Below are 16,973 nucleotides of genomic sequence, written 5' to 3' on the forward strand. Positions count from 1 at the left end.
TCTCTAAAGAGATTATAAAATGTTATTAAACATGTAACACTATAAACTTCTGGCTGGTTAACAAAAAAAGTGACATTTCAAATCACAAAAGAGATGTATCAAAATACCTATATACATAAATTTGAATGAAGATTCACTGTTTCCTAATACTAAGCTATTCTCAAATTATCACTCAAGTGTACAATGTTTTTAACTTGCTGCATGTAAAAAGTATAGCCTAAAGTTCAGAATTCAGGAAATGTTATCTATTTTGCAGAGCATATCGGAGATATGTACTAACCTGCTTCATGTAGGCATAACACATAGTTTCAGCAACTCTCTTCCCCTCATCGTAACAGGCTCTTGGTCCAATAGGATTCACATGACCCCAGTAATCTTCACGTTGTGGATGAACTTCTGGATCTTAATCGATTAAAAAAAAAATGACTGGAATATAATTAAGCAATTTTCTCCTTGACTTGCTCGAGGACTTTCCATGAAGTTGAAGGAGCTGCAATGATTGCCAATGGCTACCACAATCATTTTCAATTTGAATTTAAATTAGCCTAAGGATATACTTAGGCAACATTAAAACTGGTCCTTAGCTAAACTCAAACAAGTAACCTTTATACATTATGAGCAATGCATCAGCGTTCCCCTGGGCTTACAGGGGAAAGTAATGCATTTATTAACCTACAAGACTTTCACATACTAAGACTTTCGCATTTGTAGCAGGGGGTGGGAAGCACATCAGATTCCTAGTACTGCATCATACAGGGCACAAGTTTGTGCCAAGTTTCCACAGCAGCAGCATTATGATCCCTTTAAAATAAAATGTTTATCTTCCTGAGAAGATATTCTGAGCTCTAAAAGGTACCCTTGTAAAAACAAAAGCATTGAACACCAAGATTAAAATTGTAAGGTTAGTGTGAGCACATGATAAATTTACCCAGCAGTCAACATTCAAAGTCTGAGGTTGCTGTTATTTAGTAAAAGACAACTGAACACAATTTAATTTAATAAAGAAAAAGCCATAAATGGAAACAAAGTGTAAAAGTGCAAGCGTAAAATTGACCGTACCTCCATATACTTCCGATGTAGAAGCCAGTAAGAGGCGTGCACCAACACGTTTCGCTAATCCTGAAAAATAAATACTTTTTTTTAAAAAAGTTAACTCTCAAAGGAAAATTATGGAATCTATGGAAGAAAATTGCTAGAGGAACTCAGCAGGTCAAACAGCATCTTTGGATAGAAATGATCAGTCAATATTTTGGGTCTGAACCCTTTAACAAGACCATTGAAAAAGGTGAGATATTACCAAAATAAAGGGGAAAGAAGGTGGGGAGAGTTCCAGAGGTAACAAGAATATACGATAGAAGGTGTGAGAGAGGTAGAGAGAGAAAAGGCATTACGGGGTGGGGGAGGGGGAAGAAAAATTAGAGAGAAGATTAAAGAGATGGAAATTGTAATCAGATGAGAGTGGGGGATTACCTAAACTTAGAAAAAGCAACGATCATCCCAGGATGAATAATGATGGATATTGTTTTTCAAGTTTAAATGTTGCCTCATCTTAACAATTGATGTGGCCAAGAGCAGCTATATGATTGTAGGAATGTTTGAGGGAGTTAAAATGGTTGGCTACAAAAAGCTCAAGTTTAGATGTATAATGACTGTTTCAAGATACAAGAATCTGCAGCTTTTGTGCTTTTCTTGAATCGATGGAATCTTGTTTGTTACTGGCTTCACTTAAAAGACATTCAAAATCTTTTATTTAGCTTTTATTTAAGATACAAGACCATATAATTTCCCAAAGTGGCTTACATGTAATAATGTTTTTTTAAAAATCTACTTTCAATTGAAAGGATCATAGCAAGCATCCTCCATGAGATTAGACTTTAATTGCTATGACTTGATAAGCTGCTTTGACAATATAGGTTCAGAACAAGTATTAAGCAGGATAAACTTTTTCTCAAAATAGTGGCATCTTTCAAAAACAGTCTTACTTTAATACAAAATCAGATGTACTCCTGATCCTCCCGACTTCACAGTACAACCTTCCTACCCAACCAGAGCAGCAGGACTCGATTGTGTGTTTCTTGTTCAGTTAAGTAGTGCCCATTCTACTACAACAATTAGCATTGGTCAGTTCAGGTCAGGTCAGGCTGTTTACAGTCAGCTTCATGCTGATATCAATGAACTGAATGATTTTCTAAACATTACTGTATATTCTTGATCAAAAAATGATTTTTAGGCAGTATAGCAATTATTTTTCTTTTCTGTTGATGCCTCAGACTAGTGTCAGGTGGGGCAAAGCAAAAAAAAATGCATACTCAAACTTGGATGAATTTCAGATCGGCCTTGATCAGGTTAGGTTTTAATTTTACACTCAAGTATTTACTTTAAAGCAGTCTCAATCCAACTCCAAAACTAACTTGAAGCTCACCATTAGGATTGTAAAAACTGTTCTGTGTGCTACCAACCCATATTTAAATACAAAAAGTAATGCAGAGTATAGTGTTAGAAAGAAAAATTCAGTTAGAATGGTGCATGTTAAGGTTTGTGAGATCAAGAGATTATCTTTTACTAATGAGAGGTCCATTCAAGAGCCTGATAACAGAGTAAGAAACCACCATTGAATTCGGTGGTGCACATTTTCAAATGCTTGCATCTTGTCCAATAAGAAGAGGGAGAAGTCAAATTTAATTGTCCAAAATTCAATTTTACTTGTGCCTGGAGCTCACCTTTTTCACTGCAGATATCGTTCCCCAAGTAGAACAGTCTTAAATGGTGGGCAATACACATCTCGGATCAAACGTAGCCGATTCTCAGAAGGAAGGGTGAGCAACCACATGTCAGGTAGGGACTAATGACATTGGCAGGAAGGGTGAGGAGGTCCTGATAGGAGAGTTTAGGGGAGTTGGGAGCAAAGTTGAAGGAAAGCAGGGTTGCAACCTCAGGATTGATACCCATGCCATGTGCTAGTGAGGCAAGAAACACCAACATAATCCATCGTAACACATGGCTAAAGATGTGGTGCAGGAGGGAGGGCTTCAGGTTTCTGGATAATTGGGCTCTCTTCCAGGGAAGGTGGGACTGTTCCAGTGAGACGGTTGGCATCTGAACTGGAGGAGGACTAACATCCTTGTGCGTAGTTTGGCTAGTGCTGGTTCGGGGGAGTTTAGATTTGCAGGGGGAGGGGAACCAGAGAGTTCGAGCAGATAGTAAGGTGGAGAACAATGCGAATCATGCAAGGACTGCATGTAAAGACAGGGTTATACATGCATCTATTTCAATGCGAGAAGGCTTGTCGGTAAGGTGGATGAGCTTAGAGTGAGGATTGCCACATGAGATTATGACATTATTGCTATTAGTGAGACTTAGTTGCAGGTGGGGCAGGATTGGCAGCTCAATTTTCCAGGGTTCCATTGTTTCAGATGGGATAGAGGGCAAGTGACGAAAGGAGGAAATGTGGCATTGCTAGTCAGGGAAAATATCACAGCTATGCATAGATAGGACAGCACTGAGGACTTGTCTACAGAGGCCATATGGGCGGAGTTGAGGAACGGGAATGGCATGAGCACGCTAAAAGGGCTGTTTTGTAGACTGCCCAATTGTCTGAGACAATTGGAACAGCAAATCTGTAGAAAGACTGTTGTGATAGTAGGAGATTTTAACTTTCCCTACTTAGACTGGGACTCTCATATGGTAAAAGGACAGGATGGGTTGGAGTTTGTCAAATCTGTTATGGAAAGTTTTCTACATCAATAAGTAGAGGTACCAACAAGGAAGATGTAATACTTGATCTTCTTTTAGGGAACCAGGAAGATTAGTTGGCAGAAGTATGTGCAGGTGAGCATTTTGGGTCTGGTAACCATAATATCATTAGTTTCAAGTTAATTATGGAGAAGGATAGGTCTGGTCTTCAAGTTGGGGTTCTGAATTGGAGAAAGGCCAATTTTGAGGAAATGAGGAAGGATCTCGAAAGAGTCAATTGGAATAAGTTATTTTCTGGCAAGGATGCCTCAGCAGGTGGAAGACCTTCAAGGACAAAATTTTGAGAGTGCAGAGATTGTATGTTCCTACCAGGAATAAGGACAAAGTTAACAAATATGGGGAACCTTGGTTTTCAAGGGATATTGGAGATCTGGTTAAGAAAAGGAGGGGTCTATATATGCGGTATAGGCAACAAGGAGCAAATGAGGCACTTGCAGAGTATAAAAAATGTAAGAGAATTCTTAAGGAGGAAATTAGGAAGGTAAAAAGAAGACATGAAGGTACTTTGGCAGATAATGTGATGAAAAATGCAAAGGGTTTCTACAAGTATATTAAAAGTAAAAGGATAGTAAGGGACAAAATTGGACCCCTAGAAAATCAGCGTGGTCAACTATGTGTGCAGTCTCGTGAAATGGGGGAGATCTTGGAACAATTTGTTTTTGCATCAGTATTTACGCAGGAAATTGGGATAGTGAATAAGGATGGAAGGGAAAAAAATAGAAGTGTCATGGAACATATGGAGTTTAAGAAGAAGGAGGTGCTTGCTGCCTTGCAATGAATAAAGGTAGACAAATCCCCTGGACAAGATATGATACTCCCCTGCACTTCTACCATTAACTTCTACCATTGATTCATTCTGGTAGCAACTCAGATCATGCGCTTTCTTTTCGTGCTCATGGCGAGGAAAGATAAAGACATTGCCCTGGTCGGGGAGGCCTCGGAGGCGTTCCTGATGGCGAATGGTGCTCAGCCAATACCACCCTTCTGGTTCACTCCAGACTGGAAGCGCTGACTGCCCTCATGGTGGACGCCTCCAACAGCTGATCGATGGCCCCTGGCTTTTTTTTTTAAGCAGACACCTCTGGCCACCTGATCTTAAATACAGCGCCTATTCTTCAGTTTCTAATCCTAGAAATGTGAACAGTCTTAAATAGTGGGCAATACACATCTCGGATCAAACGTACCCGATTCTCAGAAGGAAGAGTGAGCAACCACATGTCAGGTAGGGACTAATGACATGATGGCACTGGTCGAGTTTGCAGCCCTCTGTAGCCTATTCCTGTCCTGTACATGGTATCTCCATACCAGACAGTGATGCAACTAGTCAGAATGGTCTCCAGGGTACACCTATAGAAATTTACAAGAGTCTTTGGTGACATACTATTGGTGCTGTACCTGGTGGTACTTTCTGTAAGGCAGACAAATCAAGGTCTTCACAGACCACAAACCACTGACTTTCACTTTCCACAAAGTGTCTGACACATTGTTAGCCAGGCAACAGAGGCACCTTTCCTACATGTCCGAATTCACCACGGACATCCAACACATTGCCAGCAAGAGCAAAGTGGTGGCCAATGCACTCTCACATCTTGTCATCGAGTCCATCTGTGCCCTATCCCAGGGCATAGATTATTCAGCCCTAGCCAGCGCTCAACATGGCGACCCTGAGATCCTGGCGTACAGGACAGTGCTTTCCGGGCTGTGGCTAGAGGATGTCGTCATCGCCCCTGGGAACCAGATGTTCTTCTGCGATGTCTCCACCAGCAAATTCTGCCCCAGGTCTTCAATGCGGTGCACAACTTGGCGCATCCGGCCATCAGAACCACAGTAAAGATAGTGGCCAGCAGGTTAGTCTGGCATGGGCTCCTCAAACTGGTCAGTCAGTGGGCCAAGACCTGCACGCTCTGCCAGGCATCCAAAGTGCAAACTTACATTAAAGCACATCCCCAGACTTTTGAGCCTGCGCAGCCTAGGTTCAGCCACGTCCACATAGACATCTTGGGACTGCTACCGGTTTCCCGTGGGGTGAGAAACCTCCTCTCTATGGGTAACTGCTTTACGAGGTGGCTGGAGGCAGTCCCAATGGCTGACACCTCCACGGAGACCTGCACCAGGGCACTAATCAACACCTGGGTGTCCAGGTTCAGAGTCCCAGAACATCTCATCTTCGACAGGAGAGTGCAGTTTATCTCGGGGCTCTGGACGGCATTAGACAAACTGTTGGAACCCATTCCACCATACCATGTCATATCACCCGTATGCCAATGGGTCGATGGAGCTGTTCCACAGACACTTAAAAGCAGCCCTGATGGCCCGGTTTTGGGCCCAACTGGGCGGATAAACTGCCTTGGGTTCTTCTGGGGATACGCACCATGCTGAAAGAGGACTTTAATGCCTCTGCAGTAGAAATGGCCTACGGTGCACCCTTAGTAATCCGGGGGAGTTCTTGACTGCCGCCAAGGATCTGGAAATCCTGTGGCACTGAAACTGCTGAGGGAAAGACTGGGTGCCCTAGCCCCTCCTCAACACCCACCACATAGCCAACCCAGACTTGCACACCTGTGAATATATTTTTGTGCAAAGGGGAGCTCACCAGGCATCCCGCCAACAGCCATATAGGAGCCATACAGGATCGTTAGGCATAATGGGTCAACATGTTTATTGGACATTGCCGGCAAAGAGGAAACCTTTACCCTCGATTATCTGAAACCGGCCCACGTAGACATTAGCCAGCCAATTGAGACTCAGCCCCTGCAGCACAGAGGTTGGCTGCACAAAGCTGCAACAGACACGCCGATCGCCTGTTCTAGGGCTGGTTGGGGGGGGGAGGGGGAGGAGCGGGTTGCGTAGTGGCTCGCAAACAGAGTCATGACCCGGCTCACAAAATGGCCTGCGAATGTGGTGATCGCAAGGGCCCCACAGGGACCAACGCCTATCGTCCCATGTGACCTCCCACATGGTGGGAAACAGCGGGCAACGGCAGGAACACCAGCCAGTGGGAGGCTGGCACTGCAATGACATCACTCCTGTCTTCAGAGGCAGGGAGTGAATATAAACAGAGCTTGCAGAGCAACAAATCAGTCTTCAACCCAATTTGACTACGTGTGTCGTTCTAACTCCACACTTCACGTAGCGCACACGCTACACCATAATGTTGAGCTATTATGAAGAAGGCACGTCAGCAGCTATATTTTGTTGGGAAGTTGAGGAGATTTAGTATGTTACCAAAGACTCTTGCAAATTTCGATAGGTGCACCCTGGAGATCATTCTGACTAGTTGCATCACTGTCTGGTATGGAGATACCATGTACAGGACAGGAATAGGCTACTGGTATGGAGATACCATGTACAGGACAGGAATAGGCTACAGAGGGCTGTAAACTCAACCAGTGCCATCATGGGCATCAGTCTTCCCTCCATTAATGACATCTTTAAGAGGTGGTGCCTGAAGAAAGCAGCATCTATCACCATGGACCCTCACCAACCAGGTCATGCCCTTTCTCAATGAACTTATGGACAGTAAATCACTTTTTCTGTTCTCCCCGCATTATCTATTTATCTATCTATCGATTTATTTTAAAATCTTGTGTTTACCTAATTGTAATTTTAGGGTAATTTCTGCAATTTGTTCTGCACCATACTGCTTCCACAAAACAACAAATTTCATGACACATGTTCATTACAATGAACCGGATTCTAATTTTGACGTGTATGGAATCAAGTTTTATTCTATTTTTCTGCCTCCAGTGGAGTTCAGATATGAAATAAATGAGACATTATTGTGCTTGATTCAGATTGGCCATAGTCAGACTGGCAGATCTATGACTAATAAACGACTTAACAGCAAATGGTATTAGAGCCAAACTTCCATCTGAAGATTTTCACATTCCTAATTCATGGTCCAATTGACAATCACAGTACTCCGAATATAATCATAATCACCAGTGATTAGCTGGTAAATAAAGGAATCTTTTCTGTGTTAACCAACAAGTGTAAAGGCTTTCCCCTTCACAGCAAGCTAACCAGAAAATAAAAACATCAACTTTTGTTTACTTTTTAAATGTCACATACAAAAGAAAAACTAAAATCTGCATCAAAAGTCTAGGTGCAAGGATGAAAGAGAAGAATAAATAATAAATAAACTAATTTTTGAATTTGAAGCTATATAAATTGTCGTCTATGGGAAACGATACTATTCATAAACCTAGCTTTTCATGTCCAGATGGGTTATTCTTTGTTTGATGTCAAAATGCAATTTTGAGTTGTTCAACAAGACTTAACATTTAGAATGAATTTACAAAAATGGCATACACAATGCCCATTACAATTCATTGATTTTTATATTGATTACAATTCTATGTAAACAAAACACAATATTTAATTTTATTTTAGAAATGAAGAGTGAAAACTAATCTTACCCAACATGTTTAATGTCCCAATTGTATTAGTCTTCAGTGTCTTGATTGGGTTATACATATAATTTGGAGGAGATGCTGGTGAAGCCAGATGATAAATCTGATCCACTATTTGAAATAAATAAATTGTTATAAAGTAAACTCAAGTATATTTTGCAACAACCTTTTTCATTTGAAAAAAAAATCAAATTTGCTCAATTCATCTGCTGAAGTTCATGATTATTTTTTCTAATCAAAAAGTTAAGAATTCTGCAAAAGCAAAAAAAACCATGCAGCATTGCTTGGAAATGTAAACCAACAATAAAGTTTGTAAATAAGATTGACCAATTTTAAAAACAAAGTAAAACATTAGCCAATGTCATTAAAACTACTATCGACATCGAGTTGAAATCACAGTGGAGTATTGAAGATTAGATATAAAGATTGGCTAGCAGTTCTATAGTACCAGCAGCACGGACCATCTTAATCTCAACGATCAAAAGAATTCTTGGCAATATACATTGTTCTCACAATTTGCCTTGTAAACACTTCCAGAAGAATAATGCAGATCTGTGGCCAGTAAACTCACAGGCGGTCTGCCTCTGTGCTGCACTTTGCTCCAGTCTGACCACAGCGCAATTTCTGCTGAAAGCCTGCCTCCTACCACTTCAATGTGGCCAGGGGAGTGCAGACACCATTTCAGCACAGATAGCCAGAATGAGACTCTGTTCCTTTAGATACTCAAAGCGATCTTAAAAAGTGATCTTGGGTTCTCTTAACTAGAGTTTAGCAATTGGTCATAATAATAATGCTCATCAGCGTGAACTTTTTATAAATAAATGACCTGAAGAAAATGTTACAAGTTTTTCATTGACATGACACAGTCCAAAATGTGGATGGCATGAGCTTGTGGGCCAGAAGGGCCTGTTACCAACCTGTACGTCTAAATTTAAAATAAAAAAGAAAATTTAAAATAGCATTTTTGTGAATTTGGCACAAGGAAATTGTGGGGCTTTATCATTCAGATGATTGTCTTACCATTTAAGATTTTAACTCCACAACAATGAAGGCAGAACAACACATTTAATGAAAGCAGGTCTTTTCACGAGATTAGTCTTTTTGCAGTTTGACACTCACAATTGGAGTGGATCTTTGGAATGGACCACACTAATCAGTGATTTGTCTGTCATTCATTCCAAATCTGAAACATGTTACTGAGATACAGATATTAGATGAGCCAGTCATCAAGTAGCCAAACAGCTCCTGCAGTTACAATGTTGATATTTGATGAAGTAACAGAAGGATGGGAAGGGATTAGGCCTAATTCAGGCAAGTGGGATTACAGCACAGAAGGGCACATTGTTCACTATGGACAGCTAAGACGCTTCCATGCTGTAAAACATTATGACTCAAAAATGGAATAACAAAGGACAGATAGTGGGGAACTGGAACAACCAAAACCTGCAAATCTCCTTTTCAGTCCACTATTTTATACAAAATACCAGTATCGTGATATGTAAAGAGACGGGACATGAATGCCACTGTGTCGATGTCGATTGTGACACACAACATATGTAGGACATACAGTGCCACTGCACTCGCCCCTTCCTTCTCCTCAGCCTTATCCATTCCAGCCCTTCTGAGAGATATTAATCTAGTGCATGTCCTTTAAGATGCTCCTTTCCGTGTCTAACTCCACATTACAAATCGTTCCTTTCCTCGTTTCCCTCTATTTTACTTTAGCCAATCTTTTTATCACACCCCGTCTTTTTCTCTCATCCTCTGCCAGTCCTTTTATTTGAGTTTACTGAAACAACAGAAGTGCTAGGAATAAATGCTCCCTTCTTGCAAAGTAATGAGGTAATAAACACGAAGGTTTCAGCACCAGCGAGGATCTGAAGTCAGGATATCTTTCACGATATTGGTGAGACTGATAATACCCAGATGGTGAAACAAAATTCTGTCCATCGAATGTCACACCCGAGTGTTGTTGCTTCATCGAATGCTGCAAGCTTCTTTGAGGAACTGACCCCATTTACCAGCTCTTAAGGTATATTTTGTCAAAGATTGACTAAATAGAGATAGAAATCGCGGCCGTGAATTCTGAGGTAGTTCTGTCAGTTGGGACCCTGACTTTCCAAAGGTATTGGGAACATGGAGGGGAACAGGTGGCTTTAGACATGCAAGCAGTATTTTGAATGCCAATGAAGCATGGAAGATGAATGGGGTTCATATCCCCCCCCCCCTCCCCCCAACCAGCATCATTGGTGAGATGTTCAGATCTTCTGCTCGTCTGAGGATTGCGTACTTTACATTTCCTTTCTTTGTAACTCATCCTGGTTTAGTGAGATGCCTCCTTGGTTGGAACATACCTTGCTTTCTCTTTGACCAACACATGGGTTCCGACCCTTGCCTGTCTGATGTCCCAATTAGATGTCTGTTAAACTGTTAACCATTTTTAACATTCTCCTTTGGCCGGGCGATGAGCAGTGGCATTCAAGACACCCAGTTCCAGCAAATGAAATGTGTGTCTAATTGCCAATCCACATATATTAATTAACCTCACACAAAATGCAATGAAACACATTGACATAAAGGTTTACCTAATGGTGCTATCTAAAGAGGCGAGACTGCATTGATGTCGACTGTGACGCTGTATTCATTAGCCTAGTTGATCCCAGAATCCCTGCAGTGCAGGTGTTCTGGGAAAATGACAAGGAGTCTAGGCAAAAAAAAAAAAATCAGAACTGGAATGGGACCCCTTTCTGGTTCTGAGCTTTTTACACAGCATATGTTCTGGGAAAAAGGGAGTAATTTCCTGGAAAACAGTGGCAGTGTAAAAAGCATGTCTGACAATAATGAATTGAAGCCAAGCCAAAGAAAAAGAAATAAAACATACATGACATTAACAAAGCTTAAAACAAAAATTTTACAATAATTATGAGGAGCTTCAAACTTCATAGAGACTAGAAAATTCAAAATGGGAGGACAATTTCACAGAACGCATGAAGAGAGAATTTTCTGGAATACTTCATGGAAAAACCAGCATAAAGATTATTTTAGATCAATCTATAAAAGTTGTCATGGATGGGATTCTCACAATAAAAGTGATTTTGATGCAATGAATTTTGAATGCTGTTCAAGAATAATCCTGGTCACAGTACATTCAGCCACAGGCTAACATCAGGGTGAAATGGCTAAAGTGGACTGAAAAACTAAATTTTGCTAACAGATAATGGAAGTATGTCACCATTGTCAACCAAGATACATTTCACTGAAAAGTCAAATCTGTGAGAACGCAATTCATCCCTAACTGAGGATATTATCAGATTTATAAAATAAAAACTTGCATTGTTAAGAGAAGTAGCAAGCCCGATCAAATGGATTTTCTTAGACTAATGATACATGTCCAAAGTTTTTTTTAAGAGGGGAACATAAATTGTTGAGAAAGTGAAAGCACACAAACAAAAAACTGAGTTTTCACACACACACACATAATATATATATATATATATATATGTAAATGGAAGTAAATGCAAATTTAATACAATTTACAGAATAAACGATGATGGATTATTGCCAATGCACAGACCATTTAAACATTATGGAAGTTATCAGCCGACGCACGGGCCTTTTAAAGAAGATGCAACCCATGTGGATGCAGAGGGGGAGCTACAGATTAAGCTAAGATGTCAGGCCCTGAGTTCTGCTCCCTGCCACTTTCCTGGCTCATGTACAGTTCTTGGAAAACAAACTTGATGAACTCTGAGCCAGATTACAACATTAGATGGACATCAGCAAGTGGTGTGTGATGTACTTCACAGAAACATGGCTAAACGAGGACATTTCAGACACGGCCCAAGGGCAACCCTCCTCTGCACTGACTGGACACTGGCATTTGTGTCATCACCAATTAATCGTGTTGCATAAACATGATGATTATGTCCCAGTCCTGCAACATCTGGCAATCAAGTGCCACCCATTCTATCCACCAAGGGAGTTCACCACCATCATCCTGGTTGCAGTGTGCATTCAGCAATAGGCTAACATCAGGCTAACACTGAAGGGACTGAGCACTGTGATTAGCAGCCTCAAGACAGCACATTCTGATACCTTCCAGATCTTTTTCAACCTCTCATCGCTGCAGATAGAGGTTCCCACCTGCTTCAAAAAGACATCAATCATCCTAGTGCCCAAGAGCAGAGTTAGTTGCCTTAATGACTATCACCCAGTAGCATTAACATCTATTGTGATGAAATGCTTTGAGAAGTTGGTCATGGACAGAATTTACATGTACCTAAGCAGAAGTCCGGACCCACTGCAGTTTGCCTATCATCACAATTGCTCCACAGCAATATCACTGGCTCTCCAATGTCTCTGGATCATCTCGAAACAGGAACTCATACATACAGCAGATCTTCATAGACTGCAGGTCAGCGTTCAACACCATTATTCCCACAGTGCTGGTCAAGAATCCCCAAACCACGGGCCACTGCACCCCCACTCTGCAACTGGATTGTTGATTTCATCATCGGAAGACCACAGTCAGTACGAATTGGAAACAATGTCTCCTCCTCACTGACTATCAAGGATGTGTACTTGCCCACTGCTCGACTCACTATACACTCACAATTGTCTGGCTAGGCACAATTCCAATGATATCTACAAATTTGTTGACACCATGGAAGTCGGCAGAATCATAAATGGCAATGAGGAAGTGTACAGAAGGGAGATAGATCAGCTAGTTGAGTGGTGTAAAACCAACAACCTTGCACTCAATGTCAGCAAAACCAAGGAAATAATTGTGGAATTCAAGAGGAAGTTAGGAGAACACAACCCAGCCCTATCAAGAACTTCAAATTACTAGGAGTCAACATCTCCAATGATCTGCCCTGCAGCCTCCATGTCAATGCAATCACGAAGAAGGCTCACTAGCAGCTGTACTTTGTGAGGAGTTTGAGGAGATTCGGTATGTCACCAAAAACTCTCAAACTTGTACAGGTGAAGAGCATTCTGGCCGGTTGCATCACTGTCTGCTATGGAGGTGCCAAAGCTCAGGACAGGAAAAAACTTCAGAGGGTTGTTAACTCAGCCTGTGACATCATGGGCACCAGTCTTCGCTCTATCGAGGACATACACAAGACAGGGTGCCTTAAGAAAGCAGCTTCTATCCTCAAGTACCCCCACCACCCAGGCCATGCCCTCTTCACTCTGCTACCATTGGGAAAAAGGTACAGGAGCCTGAAGATGAGTATTTAATGGGATAAAGACAGTTTCTTCCCCTCTGCTATCAGATTTCTGAATGAACATTGAACCACAGACACGGCCTTTAGAGTTTTCTTGCACTACTTTTTTAAAATTTATTTTGTAAAGTGGTTTATATAATTGTTTGCTCTGCGATGCTGTCAGAAAACAACAAATTTTGTGACATGTTCATGACAAGTAATTCTGGTTCTGAGTAAGATTGTAAATATTCTGCATCTGATTTTTGTGCAGAAGACAACAGATAGTAGAAATTGAAAGTGTGCGATGGTAGTGAGAAACTTAAAGCAATTAATAACCAAGACCAGAAAAATTTGGAAAATTAAATAAGAAAATCCTCCAGAAGTGGCAGTCTATATTCCCATTCTAAAAGAGGTGACTGTGGGACAGTGGATGCATTATCTATTCCCTAGGTTCTGCTGCAGTTCCATAAAATTGTAAGGAGAAAGTGGAAAAATTAGGGACAAGCCATCAATTTCACTGATAGCTGTTGTGATTTATTTTGAGCATGCAACTAGCAAGGTAGATGATAGGAAACTAGTAGCTATGGTGTCTTTGACTCTTGATAAGTGGCAATATTAAAATAATGCCAGAGATAATAGCATTAAAATTGGAATAAGAGAAAACAAATGGTTCCGTGGTGGCAACTGTTATACAAAAAGACAGGAAAAGGCCCTTCAGCCTATGTGTCTGTGCCAAACACAATAAACAAATCAAACTAAACATCCTTTGCTTGCATCTGATGGATATTTCTCCACTCCCTTCATCTAGAAGTCTCTTTAATGCTACTGGTACGGGATATAATATTTTATATTATTTATAAATATCTTTAAAAGAGATAGATTTTGGGGGGTATAGTGCAGGTCATTTCACAAACAGTGTAACACTTCACAAAAGACATCTCATAAAGTGAGACAATGAGGCACCAGCGCCTTTGCAAAGACAATGAAACTACTTTGGAAGGATCTTCAGAAGCAGATGCAAATAAACAGTTCAGGCTCAAAGTGCTGATAAAGATCTTTCAAGGATTGGGTTTGGAGCCCTGCAAGAGGTTCTTGTTTTTACAGAGAGGAAAAAAAACAAAAGAGGAGAGAGAGAGAGAGAGAGAGAGAACTGAGTTCTGCAGTCCTGGCATTGAAGATGGGTTGTGAGTGGAGTTCAGCCCGTTGAAAAATCCTTGTAGTCCTTACAAGAGGAAATGGCTGGCTAGAGTGTTTCTCCTGAAATAAGAGAAACAAGAGGAACTCTGTGATGATCTAGAAGAAGAGGTTATCATTTGGAAAATCCATGATGGGTCAAGTTTCTTCGGCAAGACATTGAAGTGGCTAATTGGAGGAAATCAGTTTGTGTGTGTGTCCAACGAGCAACAGATCTCTCTCTCTGAAACCAACGAGAACCTTCCTGGGTGGTACCCATTCACCTTCAAGCACCAGAGCCTAGTGAAAATTCATAAATGTTAAATTCTGTGCACAGTATAAAAATTGCCTGATATCGGTGAACTTGGAGGATTGAAAAGTGAGATTGGACTGTGAAATCAAAGAACTTTCCTGAACATGTACACCTTACACACATGTGCGCTTAGAATTAGAAGGGGGTTAAATTAGGTTAATAGTAAAAAGTTAAAGTTTGAACCTTTTTGTTTAAAGAAAATTAAAAGCAACGTTTGTTTAAGTAACCATTTCTCTTTGTCAATTTCCATTGCTGCTGGGTTTTGGGGTCCTGTGGACTTGTAACACTGCTATTGTATTTACCTCCACCACCACTCCTAGCAGTCTGTTTCACGCATCTGTTCCAATCGGTTTAAAATTTTACTCCTACACATCCTACTTAATCTTCCTCTTCCACCCTTAAACGCACATCCTCTGGTGTGTGACGCTTTGATCTTGGGGCAGATGCCCCTCCAAATGCCCCTCATGAATTCATGTCACCACTGAGCCTCCTATGCTCCAGAAAAAGCAACCCAAGTTTGTCCAGTGTCTCCCCATTATTCATATCCTCCAAAACAGGTAACACCCTCGTAAACTCTTCTACACCCTTTCCAAAGCCTCTACATCCGTCCTGTAATAGGGTGGCCAGAATTGGATGAAGTACTCCAAATGAATCCTAATCAAAGTTTTGTATAATTGCAACATGACTTCTTTACCTTTTTTTCTCAATACCCTGCTTAAATTAAGCAAAACATGCCACAGTCTTCTTTACTGCCCTATCTACTTGCATGACTACTTTCAGGGAGCTGTGGACCTGGTCTCAATGATCCCTCTGCACATTAATAATTTAAAAACCCATTAACTGTATACATTCCCTTTACATTTGACCTCCTAAACTGCAACAACGCATACTTGTCTGGAATTAAACTCTCTTCTACTTCAGCGCCTGATTTTGTAATTGATCTATATCCTGTTGTATTCTTTGATAGCCCTCCACTGTCCACAACTACACTAATCTTTGTATCATCTGCAAAGTTACTAACCCACCAACCTACTTTTTCATTCAAGTTATTTATGTCCATCACAAATAGTAGCCCCCAGTACCAACCCCTGCAGAATATTACTAGTCACAGGCCTCCAGCCCAAATAACAGCCATCCACCACTACGCTGACTGTACTTTATCAGTCAGCCAATTTTGTATCCAAACTATCAACTCATCATAGATCCTATGCATCAGCACATTCTGAATTAGATGACCATGAGGAACTTTATAAAAGAAAGTCTATGTATATTCCCATTTCCCTACCCTCATCAAACATATTTGTCATCTCCTCAAATTAAAATTCAATCAAATTAGTAAGACATGACCTGCCCCTCACAAAGCCACACTGACACCCTATAACCTGACCATGACTTTTCAAATGTGCACAAATCCTATACTGAAATATCCCTTCCAATAATTTCCCCAACCACTGATGTATGGATTACTGGCCGATAATTTCCTTTTTTCCCTTGAACATTAGCCACTCTCCAGCCCTTTGGGACCTCTCCTGTCACTAATGACGATGCAAAGATCTTTGTCATGGTCCAAACAAACTCTTCACCTGCCCCTTTCAATAAATGGGGATATCAGACCCAGAGGATGTCCACCTTAATGCTCCTCAAAAGACACACCACCAAAATACCCTAACACATGAACATTCACCAAATGTGCTCCCTCTCTCTGCCCATGGTAAACATTGGTCATTTAGAACACTGCCTACTTCCTCTGACTCCAAGCACAAATCTCCTCCTTCGTCCTACCATCTCCCTAGTTATTATCTTGCTTTAAATGTGAGCATAAAATTCCTTGGGTTTTTCTTTAATCCTGCTTGCCAATGACATTTCATCATCCTTTTTGGCATTCCTAATGCTCTGCTTTAGCCCTTTGCTGCAATCTTTTTATTCCCCCCAGGCCTTGTCTGGGGGGAATAAAGAATCTTATATACACCCTTTTTACTTCTTGATTAAGTTCATGAGCCCTCTTGTCAACCTAGATTCTTTTATATTGCCATCCTTATCCTTCCTTCACATTGGAAAATACTGTTTTTGGACATGAATTAATTGGTCCTTATATAACAGCTACATGTCAGTTGT

The 16,973-nt window shown here is 40.9% G+C and overlaps 1 protein-coding gene across 5 annotated transcripts in view; it reads right to left on the reverse strand.

Moving 5' to 3' along the window:
- Positions 1-16,973, reverse strand: part of uxs1 (UDP-glucuronate decarboxylase 1) — an 84,982-nt gene that overhangs the window by 34,781 nt on the left and 33,228 nt on the right. For all 5 annotated transcript variants that reach the window (XM_069891138.1, XM_069891136.1, XM_069891135.1 and 2 more), the window contains 3 exons: positions 8,172-8,276; positions 1,060-1,119; positions 281-402 (listed from right to left, as the gene is read on the reverse strand). In XM_069891138.1, the coding sequence (XP_069747239.1) occupies positions 281-402; positions 1,060-1,119; positions 8,172-8,276 (287 nt within the window). The remainder of the gene's footprint in view (positions 1-280; positions 403-1,059; positions 1,120-8,171; positions 8,277-16,973) is intronic.

This window comes from Narcine bancroftii, chromosome 7 (genome assembly GCF_036971445.1).
Source record: "Narcine bancroftii isolate sNarBan1 chromosome 7, sNarBan1.hap1, whole genome shotgun sequence".
Lineage (NCBI taxonomy): Eukaryota > Metazoa > Chordata > Chondrichthyes > Torpediniformes > Narcinidae > Narcine > Narcine bancroftii.